This window comes from Medicago sativa, chromosome 2 (genome assembly GCF_051527215.1).
Source record: "Medicago sativa cultivar Bolivia chromosome 2, Bolivia_mono, whole genome shotgun sequence".
Taxonomy (NCBI): domain Eukaryota; kingdom Viridiplantae; phylum Streptophyta; class Magnoliopsida; order Fabales; family Fabaceae; genus Medicago; species Medicago sativa.
The window spans coordinates 34,144,502-34,161,023 of NC_140750.1; the positions used below are offsets into that span (position 1 = coordinate 34,144,502).

The 16,522-nt window shown below is 36.2% G+C and overlaps 1 protein-coding gene across 1 annotated transcript; it reads right to left on the reverse strand.

Annotated features, from left to right (window-relative positions):
- Positions 1 to 1,458: 1,458 nt before the first annotated feature.
- On the reverse strand, positions 1,459 to 5,531 carry LOC146946453 (eukaryotic translation initiation factor 3 subunit C-like). The gene is made up of 4 exons (XM_085744532.1): positions 5,454 to 5,531; positions 5,225 to 5,272; positions 3,380 to 4,843; positions 1,459 to 2,336 (listed from the first exon to the last, which is right to left on the reverse strand). The coding sequence occupies exons 2-4, from the start codon at positions 5,255 to 5,257 to the stop codon at positions 1,608 to 1,610; spliced, it is 2,226 nt and encodes a 741-aa protein (XP_085600658.1). The 5' UTR covers positions 5,258 to 5,272; positions 5,454 to 5,531; the 3' UTR covers positions 1,459 to 1,607.
- Between the last annotated feature and the right edge of the window lie 10,991 nt (positions 5,532 to 16,522).

The window sequence follows — 16,522 nt, forward strand, 5'->3', positions numbered from 1 at the left end:
CCAATAAAACAATTAAAATATGAGCAATGCTAGGAGCAGTCGCTCCTACACTCGCGGACTGTCACTCTCTCTCCTATTTGGGACACGTCATTACTTTTTTAATCTCTTAGACCTGTAACCGGTTGAACAAGTCTAATTATTCAGCCTTTTTTTTTTTTTGAGAGAACAACCTTTTTTTTTTAATTCCTATTCTCAACAAAATTGTGTTGTACAAAGATCCAAAAACACCTTACTCCAACCTCTTCAATCTCCATTATTGCAGCAGAAGGAAGAACCGAATAAGATCCATAACAACATGAGAAGAAGCTCATCTTAAGCGATTTTTTTTTCTTTCAAATAACAAAATCTCCTTTGTGGGCTGAACCCATTGAATCTCTCATATCAAATTCTCTTATTGTAAGCTCTCTCTTTTGGTGCTACAGATTGAAGAATTAGGAGTACTCGATTGTGTCCATAAGGTTGTGGGTGTGTTTTTCAATTCTGGGCAACACAAGGAAAGAGAATACAACCATTAAAAAAAATAAAAGGAAAGGGAAATGCAGTTTTTGAGGAAAGGGAACTTGAGTTTCTCTTTTTATTTTTTTATTTTTTGCTATTTGGAGTGTTGATAGTTTTTGATTTTGCCTTGAATTTACTGGATAGTTTATTGGAATAATTTGGCTTGGCCCTTTGTGTGAAATTTGGGGAAAGGTTTGTTTTCCCGTTGATGTGTAGTTGACTAAGGTGCTAAAGGTTGAAGGTTAGTTCTCAAGTTGCTATGAATGTGATGTCGGTTCAGATCTAGGATTGCAAGCGATTTTTTGCACATATAAAAAATAAAATAAAAAAACAAAAGAACTAAACTTGAAGTCTCGGTAAACAGGTGACTGCCTTTAAAAAAATGGTGACGTGGCCGTATACGCAGGAGAGTGCCTAACCGAGAGTGGCAAAGTGACTGACGGTAGCATTGCTCTTAAAATATTACTACATTTTATAAATAGTTTCATTTTTTTTATATTATCTTTAATTATTTATTGTAACATCCCGCGTATTAGGACTTAGCGTAATAACTGAAACGATACGAATACGCACGTTTAAGGAAGAAGGGCATAATAGTCAATTGAGCTTAAGGACTATATAAGGAATTTTGGCCCAAAATTATCATTTTTCATACAAGCTTCTCTCTCTAGGTTTAGAAACTTTTCTTGCTCTCTCTTCTCTCTCTAGGAACCGATCCATTCCTTCAATCTTTTGCTCCAAGTTGTTCAAAATATTAAGAGTAAGTGATCAAGTAATTTTACCAGCTACTATGCATTTATGCGAAGATTGCAAAAAGTTGAAAAGGAAATAGTGTATATATGAGAAGTTAAATAATATCTGTCTAGTTTTTATCGATTCAAATTCCTTCTCACATATACCATTAAGAAGAAACTTCATCTCTCTCTAGCTTCAATCCCTCTCAAAAACAATACCATAAAATAAGCATAATAAACTGGAAATACCATTAAGAAGAAACTTCATCTCTCTCTGGCTTCAATCCCTCTTAAAAACAATACCATAAAAGAAGTATAATAAACTGGAAAAACAAGAAAAGAAAAATAGAATGTTGATAGCGAAGTATATGCAACTTAAGCACCAAGTATCGTAAGCCTTTGAGAATAGGACATGTCTTGATGCCTGCCACCTGAAGCAGCGGTATTGCAATCCAACCGACCACCGCCTAACCTTGCTTCTGTAGCTCTTTCATTACTCTCTGCAAGGATAGATAATTTCTCAGTCAACTCGAACGCCAAGGCCTGCACCCTTGAGTGTTCAACATTTCGGAATACAATGCACCCAGATGGTTGATCCCAGCCAGCATGAAGCTTGCCATTCATCACACTCTTACTGACAATTCTATGAACGCGGGGAAGAGAGAGGTCGAAATTTTTTGCGAGCTGATCCATGCTCAAAGATTCATATGATGAAGAGAAGGTAATTAGGTATGTCCTAAGTGCCTCCTCCTTGATTTTGTCCATCAACATTTCTAGCACAGAGTCTCGGTTTTTCACAAATTTCCATACATCGAGAGATGCAATATTGTCAAAGGCCTTGTGGAAGTCTCCATTAATAAGAAGTCTTGTGACAGCCATAACATGATCCCTAACATTTTCAGGAGGACCGTTGAATATTCTTTTGTCACTGATCTCAAGCAAGCGATGGAAATTCTTACTGATGATCTTACGCTTCCCATCATGAATATTGGCTGCAATATTGGGAACTTCCAATAGCATAGAAGATATTAGATACACTGATTCCAGGAGCTCAAGATTTATATGCATATGATATGGCATCAGCCGGCTTCTTTCCAACAATTCCTGAAATATAAGTAAAAAAAGAGTTAATTATGATGTTAAATGATTAGATGAAATAAACTGATCCCACTGATGGAAAATATGTAACAGAAAAAATAGAAAAATGAAAAAATTAAAAATAAATGAAAGAAAACATAACAAGAAAACAGGTAAATATTTTAACTCCAACGATTTAAGACTAGAAGCATCCAAGACAAAGTGAGATTGCTAGAAGATACAAAAAATGAATCTGCAAATTTACAATATTCAACAAATCATATAAAGGATTTAGGAACATAATGTTGTCAAAGAAAGAAATCATTGATTAATCCATTATATGATCATGTAGCCATCTCATACATAGCAAACTAACAGAATTTTTTTGTTCATATCCTTTCCAATTGATCAAAAGCTTTTTCTTATAGCTCAGGTTCTATAAAGAAAATATTTCCTTTTTATGAGTGGCAAAATTGCAAGTGGCAAACAAAATAGGAGGTAGGTACTTAAGGCCAAACAATAGTAAAACATAGAGATATGAAATTCCAATTAACAATATCAAGAAATTACTCTATCAGGTTATTAGTGTCTTAGACAAGAGACAATATCCAAAAGCAGTTAAGTAAAATATCATCACAAAATATAATCGAGAACACGGTGTTCAAGCATGTGTGATGTTTAATACATAATGTACTCACATAAAATACATAACATTGACAAAATCCCAAGAATTGTAATCCATATCAAATGTAATTAATTCAACAGCAAAGAGAACAGAGCAGTTGCAGGCAATAATCAAATCAAATTTCTGTTTAAAGTAGCCAAGTTGAGCAATTCTATTGCACTTCAAACCTGATAAGCTCTGAACTGCAACTCAGATCAACATTGATTTTAAATCATTTCTATGAAAAATCAAACATAAATTTCTTTAAAGCAGTGACATCGGATCTATTACAATTATATTACTGAACATCATATATTGTACGCACATATATGCACTTGACCACAATAAGTGCGTTACTATAGCCATGCTATGCAACAACTATTTGAAAAAGGATGGGATTTAGTACCTGTTCTGGAGTCTTTTCATGATAACGACTCCGTGCAACTCCTTGTGCGAGCAATTCTTTCACCCTTCCACCGGGATAAAGTTCAGACAGACAGTCATGTGCTTCAGAAATCAACCCAGCACGAAAAGCACATAGACCTAACTGTGACATAGCCCTGTTAAAAAGTGTCTGTGTTGAAACGTCCATGTGGTGAACATTTTCTTGCAAATGACTCATAAGCAACAGATCACGGGCTTTAGTGAACTCATCATGAAGAGCATGGTGATATATATCACAAAGCATTGCACGTGCTTTAGTGCGCTCGTCTCCATATTTGTATATTAGTGACACTAATCCATCCATTAAGGTCCTGCTGTTCCCCGGCTCAGCCAATGTTCTCATTGCATCGTAAACCTCTTCAGGTTTGTAGTAAATGAGTTCAACCCTCATCAAGGCAACCTTAGAAGAACCTTTGAAATCTCCAATCCTTTCAAGATAGTCCTGAACATTCTGTGCAAGAACAACAAACATAGGTTCATCCTGGAGCCTCTCAACATATTCACGTGCGTGAGGATCTATGCATTGCATACTCTTGAAAAACTCAGCATATATTTTTTCTATGCAAGCAACTAAGTTTCCCGAAACACGAATCGGTGCGTTATAGTCGGCCCCTTTCTTAGTTTCATTCTCATCTTGCTCAGCTGAATCATCAACCTTTATGTTTGGGTGCTGCACCAGAATATCAAGAATGAACAGCATATTCTGCACACATTTTTTCCACACATTTATAGGCATATACCCCCCAATGAGGCTTGGGTTAACATCAAACTGAGCAGAAACCACACTAAAAAGAATTTGCAGCTTTTGTGCAGGTGTTTTAGCCAATTTTGTTAGGTAGGTAAGCTGTTCAACTAGTTCAAACCTTCCAGTTTTCTTCCTTCCCCTAGTTGCCACAAGCTCTTTGAACTTTTTGTTCACAGTGTCCCATGTGACCGACGGATCAGCAGCAATAATCTCATCCTGGCTGTCATATTCTTCGCCAGAGTCCTCACCATAACTCTCAGGATTTTCCCTGCACTTGTTAATCAAGTCCTCGTACTGCTTATTATTCTTCTTTAACTTCTGCTTCATCTTTTTAGCAGCCTTATATGGAAAATCCTCTTTGGCCAAGAAATCTTCTAGCATTACAAGAGTCCTGATGTAAAGTTTAGGGACCTTTACGGAAACACGCATGAATTTCTCAAGCTGTTTGTTGACATTATCAAAGCTCTCTTGCAACCTTCCCCAGTCATTATCCATGGCATTGTTCAATTGATCGACAGCGGAAACCATCTCCTCCAAACACTTATCTTTTTTTGATTTAACAATGCGTCTTTCGACATACTCGTTACCACTATCAGGGGGATTATTGTAGTATTTGGCCGGAGGTTTAACAACTGTAGTTTCATCATAATCCCTTTGCTCCTCCTCCGAATCACTATCACCCTACCAGTCCATTTAAACAAAAAAAAAAATTAATAATTTATTAAATCCCAGGGTGCAATTAAACATAGAGAATTAACCATAATCAACCACATGTTTGATTGAACTTTTTGCATCAAAAAATAAAAAAATCATGTTGCAACAACAACATTATTAATCTTTGTAGCACAGACTCCGACAAAAACAGACACGGACACATCAACACTCATAATATGTCAAAAACATAGGACATTGACATCAATACGATATGATACAATAATTAAACAAAATATGAACATCATATATAAAAATATCTAAATTGAAATTGAAATCTAAATAAAGCAACTTGTTTTATTTCAAAAAAATAATTCTAAAACCCTAAACGTAAGAAGCAAATTAGCATACCTGATTTACGAAGAATCGCGAAGGCCAAGCCATAGTTCGTCAAAGGTTCTGAGCAGCATATGAAAGAAAATAAGTAACAATGTCAAATTATAACACAGATTCTAACAAATTGGTAATTTATTAAAAGAATAGAACACAATGATAAAATAATGAATCACACAACGAAAATAAAAGAAAAATAAAAAAACTATTCCATTGTCGCGATAAAGGTGAAATATGAACGAGATACCTTGAGAGTGGAGGAACGGAAAAAGTGACGGGAGTTTTAGGGTTTTGCGCGGAAGAAGAGCAAGAATGTGTTTGTTTCAGAAAGAACACGACTGTGAATGAATTTGTAGCGGCAGTGTAACTTGATGCCCACGTTTGGGTTTGTTAAATTGGGCCCTTTCAACTTAATGGGCCTAAGTTGTAAACGCTTTGGCTTAAATGCAGTCAAAATTGCTCTTGTCACATACACAATTGCTCTCCCACACCAGTAAACGACCATTATATCTTCAACGGAGTTCTTATGTCGGGAAGATGGCAGCAGTTAACTGTCGCTGGGGTATAATGGTCTTTTACTTACGTGAGAAGTCAATTGTGTATGTGAGAAGGGCAATTATCAAACGTAGTTTTAGTCACATATTTTAGTAATCTGCAATTTTGGTTAGTAACTCTGCAATTTCGGTTTCTTATTTTATTTTCCGCAATTTTAGTCCCCTTATTTTTAAAACCTTAGACATTATAGGGTGACTAAATTCAATGGAGGACCAAATGTCCAAGATTTTTATTTTTTTTTTAAAAAAAAAAGTGGACCAAAATTGTAAATTTACTGAAATAGGGGACCAAAATTGAATTTAAGCCAAACGGTTTTTTTAAAAAATTATATATTTTTTTAGTAATTTTATAATTTTTAATATAATTTTTAGTTAATTTTTTTTAAAAATATATATGAATTTTTATTTGGATTAAATGTCTTTTTAAAAAAAAAATCAAACATCTTCATTGAATATGTCATTAGTCCTTGTAATTGTAGTACTTTGCTTTTGGTCCTGCAAGTTTTTTTGTTGAGTTTCGGTCCTCCAATTTGGAATAAAATTTAGATACTTGATGTTCGTGAGACGTAAAAAAAATCAAGAAGTAACGGAGTGTCGTTGTCCAATCGTTTCATATCATGTGGCACAATGAAGGTTTTTTTTTTTTAAAATCATACATAATTGATTTATAACTATTGTTTTAATTTTTTAAAAGGAATTATTTTATTAGTTATTATTAATAATATTATTGTTCGGGTTATGTGTATAATATTCATTAAAAATTCATATATCTTAGAAATAATAAAGTAAAAAAGATTGCTCACATGATAACCGACAATTTATTGAAATAACTATTTTTGTATAAGCCAAGAGTGAATTTAAAAAGCAAGAAAAGATTGAGAAATCTCAATACCGTTGGCATCCTCCAGAACCCACTATAATGCCACCCACTCATAAATATATTAAAAGAGGGAAAAATATATATTGGGGGGGGGGGGGGGGGGGGGGGGGTAACCAAATCTCTAAAAAAAAAAAACCAAAGATTTTATTTGCTTCTTTTGACTTTTTGAAAGGTCATGAATGGAACATCGTTGGATAACCAAATCTTTAAAAAAAAAAAAAACCAAAGACCAGGTGTGGTATGCTACCTTTTTTATTTGCTTCTTCTGACTTTTTGAAAGGTCGTGAATGGAACATCGTTGTTCTTCCCTTGAATAACCAAATCCCTAAAAAAAAAAAAAACCCAAAGAACATGTGTGGTATGCTGCCTTTTTGATTTGCTTTTTTTGACTTTTTGTAAGGTATGTCATGAATGGAACATCGTTTTTTTTCCTGGAATCAACAAGATCAACCTCCTTTTGAAGTGTTGCGCACCTATGAGGGGGAGCTGTTGGTGAAGGATTTTCAATAGGATGCACCTCGAGTGTACTATCTATAGCTTGCTGCTCAACATCAGACTGCTCAACTTTTTCCAAAACGGCCTCCGTAGGTGATGATGAAGCATCATATGACAATTTTGGCTATGTTTTTATTACTTTTCTTTGAATTTGAAGAAAAATAAGTTGAGAGATAGAGGAGTTGTCAATGGTTTGACAAACATTGTTCAACTTGTTCCAAAACAGCCTCTGTAGGTGATGATGGAGCATCATATGACATTTTTGGCTATGTTTTTAGTACTTTTCTTTGAATTTAAAGACAAATAGGTTGAGAGATAGAGGAGTTGTCAATGGTTTGAGGAACATATTGTTTATATTGTTTGTTTTCACTCGAGTCGTTGTAATTCACTTTTATCCTAGATCATACAACTCCATAAATGTTTTAAGTGTTTTGTAATGAGAAATCATGGAAATTGAAAAATCAAGACATCACATAAAGGATCAAGGATATGAAGATTGAAGTTAAAGGTTCTTAGAAAGTTTCAAATCAAAGACGATCTGCAACTATGTCTCCATGAAGAAATGCAGTCTTCACATCTAACTGCACAAGATAGAGATCGCTAGCAACAATACTTAAGACAGACCCGATAGTATCGAGCTTCACCACTGGAGCAAAAATCTCGGTGTAGTCAATTCCTTCCTTTTGGTGGAATCCTTTGACCACTAGTCGGGCTTTGCATCTCTTAGAGCCATCATGGTCCTCCTTTACTCGATACACCCATTTGTTGTGAATTGCCTTCTTTCATATGGGTAACTTAGCTAGTTCCCATATCTGATTGGAGATCAAAGACTTCATTTCGTCTTTCATGGCAAGCTCCCACTTACTAGCATCCGTGGTCTGACATGCTTCATTATAATCTTCAGGCTCTCCTCCATCAGTTAACAACATGTAGTCTTTGTATCTCCTGTTTGGAGCATGAGGTCTAGAAGACCTTCTTAATACAGGAACTAAAGTAGGATGCACTGGTGTGTCAGACGGTTGTCTGATGCTTGATTCTGCCAATTCCTCTGACTGGGGACTCTCATCTGTGGGACTTCCTGGAACATCGTCCATCTTTACATAAACAGGCTCGCTCAATCCTGAGTTGTTGGTGGTTGTGTTGTGCCTGTCTTTATACATCACTCTTTCATTGAATATCACATCTCTACTGCGGATCATCGTTTTGTTTTCATCATCCCAGAGGCGGTAGCCAAACTCATCCTCACCATAATCGATGAAAGTGCACTTCTTAGATTTTGGATCAAGTTTATTTTTACCTTGATCACTAATATGCACATATGCCATACAGCCGAAAACTCCAAGATGTGAGAATTTTACCTCTTTTCCACTCTGTTTTATCTTGGTTTTCGGGCGTCAAACATTGATTACGTTTGAACCTTTTTAACCGGTGATATCTTATTTTTTCTTGGGAAGGGAAAAAGTAAGCAAAACCCTTGAGAATCGAGGTCCGGGAGTTGTTTTCGCTACGGGAAGGTGTTAGGCACCCATAACGACTATAGTATCCTATAGGAACCGTCTTTACTTTCTACGCGCGCGCTTTATTTTTAAATTCTATTTTGAAAAGTGTTATTTACACCTATGGGTTTTCTAAGTGAAGAATTGGAGGGAGAAGAATGTTTTTGGATTTTTATTTTATTTGAATTGAAGGAATTTTGTTCCTTGCCTACGTACCCGTTTAAGGGATCAAATCCACCGTAGTTCTCTTCCAAAAAAGGTTTTTGTTTTTGTTGGTTGATTTTAAGTTTGAAAATTGGAGTTTGAAGAATAGAAAGAGGCCTCAAGGGCATGAGATTGTAAAAAGTGGGGGTTGAATTAGTCATTTGCAAAAGAAGTCAAATATGATTATTTTCATTGAATTTTTGATTAAGAAAATGAAAAAGGAAAATACAATGGGATTTTGATCCCAAGGTTTATTTTGAAAATGGTTTGAGTGAAGTTTGTTCAAGTTTTTTTGGAAAATGATTTTTTCTAAATGTAAAGCCTAAACATTCATCTAAACATACAATCCTAAACATACATCTAAACATGCATATTCTAGCTATATACCTAAAGTGGTGTATGTGCATGTGTCGGTGCTTGTGTCGGTGTACATTATTAGAGTCCATTGTCCTTTACATCATTGGCCTAGATACATTCTATGGTCTTGTAAGAATTGAAAATGGCATAAAAGTAAAATACAAAATATCCTAAGTTTTACATTCTAAGTCTTGGTGAAACTTAAAGTGCAAGAAATAAAATGGATATGGAATGAGATGGGAATGCTTTATGAAATATATGAGACATGAAACGAAATGGTTAGTAACACATGGTAATATCAAAAGAAATGAAGCAAGAGAAATACTACAATACAAAGCATAGGAAATAACCCAAAATAAAGGCAAAATGAGTGCAAACATGACTAAAATTTGCTCATAGAATGCAAGAGCCATATGACCTATAATTCTCACATTCCAACACATTTTTTAAAGGTTTAGAATCAAATTTTGGAATGAGAATTAAGGCAACATGGTCAACTTGACATTTTGGAAGCAAACTTAGGCATATTTGCATTATTTATTTACACAAGTAACTTGTAAACTAAGCAACCAATCAAAATTCACACTCATGCAGCAATATCAAACACAAACAGTAGCTAAAACTTCATAAAATCAAGTGGCATAGGTCACAAATGCTCATCAAGAAATTGGAATTGGAATCAAGTAAATTTCCATCAATTTTTAACACAAAACATCACAAAAATAGCAAGAAAATTAACACTTTATTTTTTATCAATTCTTAACGTGCAAAATCATCACAAGAATACCACAAAATTATCAAGAAATGTGTATGAAAATTTTTAGAATTTTTAAAGAATTTTTAGACACAAAAAAACATGTAAAACTTCACAAATTTTTAACAAAAATAGTAAGCAATTGACAAGAAAATACCACACATTTTTAATCAAGATTTAACACATGACAACATCACAAAAATATCAAGAAAATGATTAAGAACACATAAAAAAAAAATTTTAGGAATTTTCAAGGGATTTTTAGGCTAAAGATGTGCAAGAAAATCACCAATTTTAACAAGAATGGTAAAAAACTACACATATTTTTTTATCAATTCTCAAGTGTAAAAATATTACAAAAATATCACAAAGTCATCAAGAAACATGTATGAATTATTTTTTGGATTTTTCATAAGGTTCTAAGCATAACGGGGGGTGAAAAGCAATAATCAGCGCATGAAATAGCAAAAAAAAACGTACAGCAGAACAAAATTCAGCACCAACAGGCCCTAAGCCCAATCCAAGACAAGGAAACGGGTAGGGTTTGCTTGCAACGGGTCAGAGTCCTGGGTCGCACTGGTTCACTGGTCCATAAAAGGCTTTGAACCGGTTTTTTTACTTCATTTCATCTCCTCTTTCTCTCTCTAACAAAGGTTAGAGAGAGAACCTCTGCAAACCATCCCTTTCTTCTCCGATCCCTCTCTTCATTTTCTGGTCATCTACTCCAAGTTTCCGACGCGGTGGCCGCCGGAGCGCCGCCGTGCCGGAACACGAAACCTTCCTCTTTTTTAAACAAACTATATCAGACGGTTCCTCTTTTATTCCTCTTTTCAAATCCGAGGTCGGTTTCTGTGGATAGATGACTAGAACTCGCAGATCTAGGTTTTTATATCCGAATTAAATCTTAGGAAAATAAAAACGAACGAAGAATGAGATGAACTGGTACCTTTCAGTGACACTGTGAACCTGGTTTTTGAGCTGCAGTCACACTTGTTCTTCTCTGCTTCAGATTTTTGCTTGGTTCCTCCTCTTTTTCGATCCAATCCACCACGCCTTGAAGGTCGTTCCAGTTCAGGTATGGCAGAGAACGATTTTGAGACGTTGTTGATGCAAATTCACACGATTCAATTCTTTGAGAACTTACGCTCGTTGTGATTTGGTTTTTGGGGAATTTTCGTGTTTGGAAACGTTTTTTGGATGAATCTTTGAACTGGTGACGAATCTGTATCCTTGATGTTACGAGGCTTTGAATCTGATCTGGTTTGTTTATGATTCTTGATTCGGATTGCGTGAGATTTGAGCTTGAAATGCTCGAATTCAATCTTGTTGAGTGTGTATGTGAGACTTTTTGGTGAATTTTGGTAGTGATTAAAGGTTGTTACGGTGGAGGAGAAAACAGTTACGGTGGTTAGAGGTGGAGAAATAGTTTGTTAGGGTTGGGGGGAGATGAAGGTGGAGGCGCGTGAGGCAGAGGAGAGTGAGAGAGAAAGTTCTCTGATTCTTGACTTTTTTGGAAACGTGTAAAAAATGATTGGTGCTGTTCATGATTGTGATGTGGCAGATATTTATAGGTGATGACTGTAACATCTGGACCAATAGGATAATGACACATGGACCTTGACTTGTAACTGACTTTTTGGACTAAACTGCAAATGACTAAAAAATAATGGACTGAAATGCGAAAAATGACAAAAAAGGACCTTTAAAAGTAATTAATAATAAAATTGGTAAAAAACGTAATTTGGAAATAAACGTAAAGTGAAACGATTAAAATTGACAAAACGGACTAAAATGAACCAATGACCTAAATGAGGTACTTTAAAGTAACCTCTCTCTGCCGAAATTTCGTGTGAAATGACCAAAATGCCCCTGGGGCTAAGACGACTAAAAATGACTCAGATGAACTTTTAAAATGGATTTTTAACAGAGAATTGAAACAAAAGTTTATTTAAACCAATTTGAAAGACTCAGAGACAATTTTTAAGATTTGAACAGAGTTTTGACACATGAAAAGACCAACATGCCCCTAAGGGCAAAACTGACTCAAAATGACTTCAAATGCAATTTTTAAAAGGGATTTTGACATAGGATTGAAATGAAGACTTATTCAAACTATTTGAATGGACTCAAACAAATTTTCAAAGATTGAAAGAAATTTCAACATGGGAAATGACTAAAATGCCCCTAGGGGCTAAACTGACCAAAAATGACTCAACTGATATTTTTTTGAAATGAATTTTGACATGAGATTGAAACAAGGATTTATACAAACCAATTTAAAAGACCCAAACAATTTTCAAGGATTAAAATGAGTTGAATGCAGGAAATGACTAAAATACCCTTCTATGTGAATTTTGCAAATAACATTGAAATAAAATGCAGAGGAAGATGCAATTGATCAGAGATAGTTCAAATGACTTAAAACACAAGAAAAGAAGAATTGAACAAGTATTTTTAGGTCCAAAATTAGGGTATAACAGCTGCCCCTATTTAAGTTTCTTTGTCCGGAGAGTCAAGAGGCGAAGTCTTTGGGTTGACGGGACGAAGATACTTAAATATTAACATTTGCACTGCTTTTGGACATAAAAATACGCTTTCAGAGTTTCAAAGATATGAATGCCATGCAATACTTTGATTATGAATGCAATACAAACAAACTGGAGTCTATGGAGCCTGTCATGTCACTGGGGATTCAGGTGGACATTAACAGGGTAGACGAACCAGGGAGTAAAAAATAAGGTACAAGTTGTTCTTTGGGTCGAACTAGCCACTTGACCAAGGAATACAAAACAAGGGATAGGTGCAAGTTGTTCTTGGGATCGAACTTAGCACTTGACCGGAAACATAGACATATAGGCAGGTACAAGCTGTTCTTTGGGTCGAACTTGACACTTGATTGAAGATACAAACAGATAGGCAGACACAAACTGTTCTTTGGGATCGAACTGGCCGTTTGGCTGGAAGTATAGACAAAGGGGTAGATACAAACTGTTCTTTGGATCGAACTTGTCGTTTGTCCGGAAGCATAGGTATATAAGCAGGTACAAGTGGTTCTTTTTGGATCGAACCTGGCACTTGACCAGTAACAAGATACAAATTGAAAGTCTGGTTTAACAAGATACCAATTGAGGGTAAATTGTCATTGACTTGATTTGAAAATAGACATGACCATTTTTGTTGGCCCAAGAGCAAATTGAGAGTGAATTGACATTGATTTGACTTGAATTGAAAGTTGACATTGAAAGAGAGATTGAAAGTTGAGATTGAGCAGAGACATAGACATAGACATTGGATTGGAGAGTTGAAATCGACATTGAAATTGAATTGGAGTGGAATTGAAAATTGAAATTGACATTGACATTGAGATTGGAATTGAATTGAAAATTGAAATTGACATTGACATTGACATTGAGATTGGATTGAAATTGGAGATTGACATTGAAATTGAAACTGAGATTGCTTCGAATTGAAATTGAGTTGAATTGAAATTGAGATTGCTTCGAATTGAGATTGAGTTGAATTGAAATTGAGATTGCTTCGAATTTGAGATTGAATTGAATTTGACATTGGAGTTTGAGAGTTGAGATTGGATTGAATTTTGACAATTGAAATTGAATTGAATTTGACAGTTGGAATTGAAATTGAAATTGAAATTGAGTTTGACAGTTGAAATTTGGATTGAATTTGACAGTTGAGAGTTGGATATGCAACATGTATTTATGGTATAACAAGATTATTGGATGTATGAGCACATAAAATGCATGATTATGCATGTATGAATGCTTGAAATGCATGATTGGTCTGAAACTTGACAGAGAAATTTCACAAAGGCAGACAGAACATTGGAAGATTGGGCACGTAATGGCTCGTGCTGCAACATATTCACAGGGGAAAACCTCTTTTGGAGAGACCGTCGTTGAGAGACGTATCGAAACCATGGCTGAGGGCAATAAAACTTGTAGAGGAAATAGCCTTGAAAAACTCCTGGATACAGGTCGCCGTTGCTAGGCGTGTCAGTGCTGGGTAAACATTGGATGTTCGCATCTGTGGTCAACGCTTTTCAATATTTTATTTTTTCATTTTCAAACCCCATTTTTGCCTGAACCGCCCTTTCGGGTTTTCGATTCATCGGGGAATAAATTCTTTTCATTGCCCCATTTTTGCCTGAATTGCCTTCATAGGTCGTCAATCAGCGGGGTGCTCATTTTTGCCTAAGCCGCCCTTCCGGGTTTTCAACTTAGCGAGCTTTTCATTTGTATTTTTTCATTTTTCCATTCTGTTTTTTTTCATTCTTGCCATTGACCACAGATCATCCTGGGGAGTAACCTGCTTGTAACATGTATTGAAATAGACATTGACACTCATTTATTCATGCATGTTTCATTGAAATGTACCCTGTTGCTCAGGTTTGCTTTCAAAATAGACAGAAAAATATTTTTCGATTTTCAAAAGATGTTTGTTTCAGACATTGACATTATCAAATAGAAAGAAAATGTTTTGTATACAGCATTGAAAGTAGAAAGAGAAATAGAGTTTCAAACAATAGCACAGGCTCAAATTGGTGTAGAAGAGTGAGAGTCAGCCAAGGGCATGACTCCACGGATTTACAAAGCTTGAAAAATGGTAATTTTATTGGTTGGTGATACATTGAACACGATGACCGCTACATTTCATAGAAATTTTGAATCCACAAGTACGGAAGCTTCTGATGAAGACGATCATTGACAGTTGCAGATGCCCCAAGGGGTGATGATGATTTGCCAGATATAGTTACTTGTCTTTTATTGTTAACCTCATTTTTGCATGAACCGCCCTTTCGGGTTTTCGGCTCATCGAGGCGCTCATTCTTGCCTGAGTTACGTACAATCTCAGCGAGCTTTTTCATATTCGTTTTTTTTTTGTCCCTAACTTTTGCTTGGATCGCCCTTTCGGGTTTTCGATCCACCGGGAAGCGCATTTTTGCCTAGGCCGCCCTTTCTGGTTTTCGACCTACCATGCTGTTCTTTTCTTTCTAGACAAAGTATTTCTTGACTATATCGGCGTTAACAGGATTTGGGAGTTCAACACCATCCATGTGTGTAAGAATCAAAGCACCACCAGAGAAGGCCTTCTTGACAACATAAGGACCTTCATAGTTAGGTGTCCACTTTCCCCTTGGGTCGGGTTGCTGACTTATCCTCCTTTTCAATACAAGTTCGCCCTCCTTGAATTCTCGAGGTCGGACTTTCTTGTCAAACGCATTCTTCATTCGCACTTGATACAACTGTCCATGAGTCATAGCATCCATACGTTTCTCTTCAATCAAATTCAATTGATCATAACGACTTTGACACCATTCAGCCTCAGTTAATTTTGCTTCCATGATCACTCGAAGAGATGGAATCTCCACTTCCAGAGGGAGAACTGCTTCCATACCATATACCAAAGAGAAAGGGGTTGCCCCAGTTGAACTGCGCACCGTAGTACGGTAACCATGCAAGGCAAATGGTAGCATTTCATGCCAGTCTTTGTAAGTAGTGACCATCTTCTGAACAATCTTCTTGATGTTCTTGTTAGCGGCCTCAACTGCACCATTCATCTGAGGTCTATAAGGAGAAGAGTTGTGATGTTCAATTTTGAATTCTTCACATAAAGCTTGCATCATGCTATTGTTCAGATTGGAACCATTGTCAGTGATGATCTTGTTGGGAACACCATATCGACAGATGATGTTATTCTTGATAAACTTGACAACCACTTGCTTGGTCACATTTGCATAGGAAGCAGCTTCAACCCACTTGGTGAAATAATCAATTGCCACTAGAATGAAACGATGTCCATTGGAAGCTTTTGGTTCAATTCTTCCGATCACGTCAATGCCCCACATAGAGAAAGGCCATGGGGAAGAGATAACATTGAGAGCATGTGGAGGCACATGAATCTTGTCAGCATAGATTTGACACTTGTGGCATCTTTTAGCATGTTTGTGGCAGTCACGCTCCATGGTTATCCAGTAATAGCCGGCTCTTAACAGTTTCCTTGACATGGTATGACCCGAAGCATGGGTCCCAAAAGCACCGTCATGTACATCATGCATCAATTTCTCAGCTTCTTGTTTGTCAACACATCTCAACAAGACCATGTCATAGTTCCTCTTGTATAGGATTTCTCCGTCCAGAAGGAATTTACTAGCCCATCGTCTTAAGGTCTTTTTATCCCTGTTGGAAGCACCAGGTGGATATTCACGATTCTGCAAGAATTGCTTGATGTTGTAATACCAGGGTTTTTTATCATTCACATCTCCATCAGCTTGATCTGGCATATTTTCAATAGTAAACACATGAGCAGGTCTATCAAGACGCTGTACTTTGATCACGGGCACATCATTCCAATGGTTCACACGAAACATGGAAGACAGAGTAGCAAGAGCGTCAGCCATCTGATTTTCATCCCGAGGGATATGGTGCAGCTCAACCTTGGTAAAATATGTCAACAGACGTCTTGCATAGTCACGGTATGGGATCAGCTTCTCATGATGAGTCTCCCATTCACCCTTTATCTGATTAATAACAAGTGCAGAATCTCCATAGATGTCAA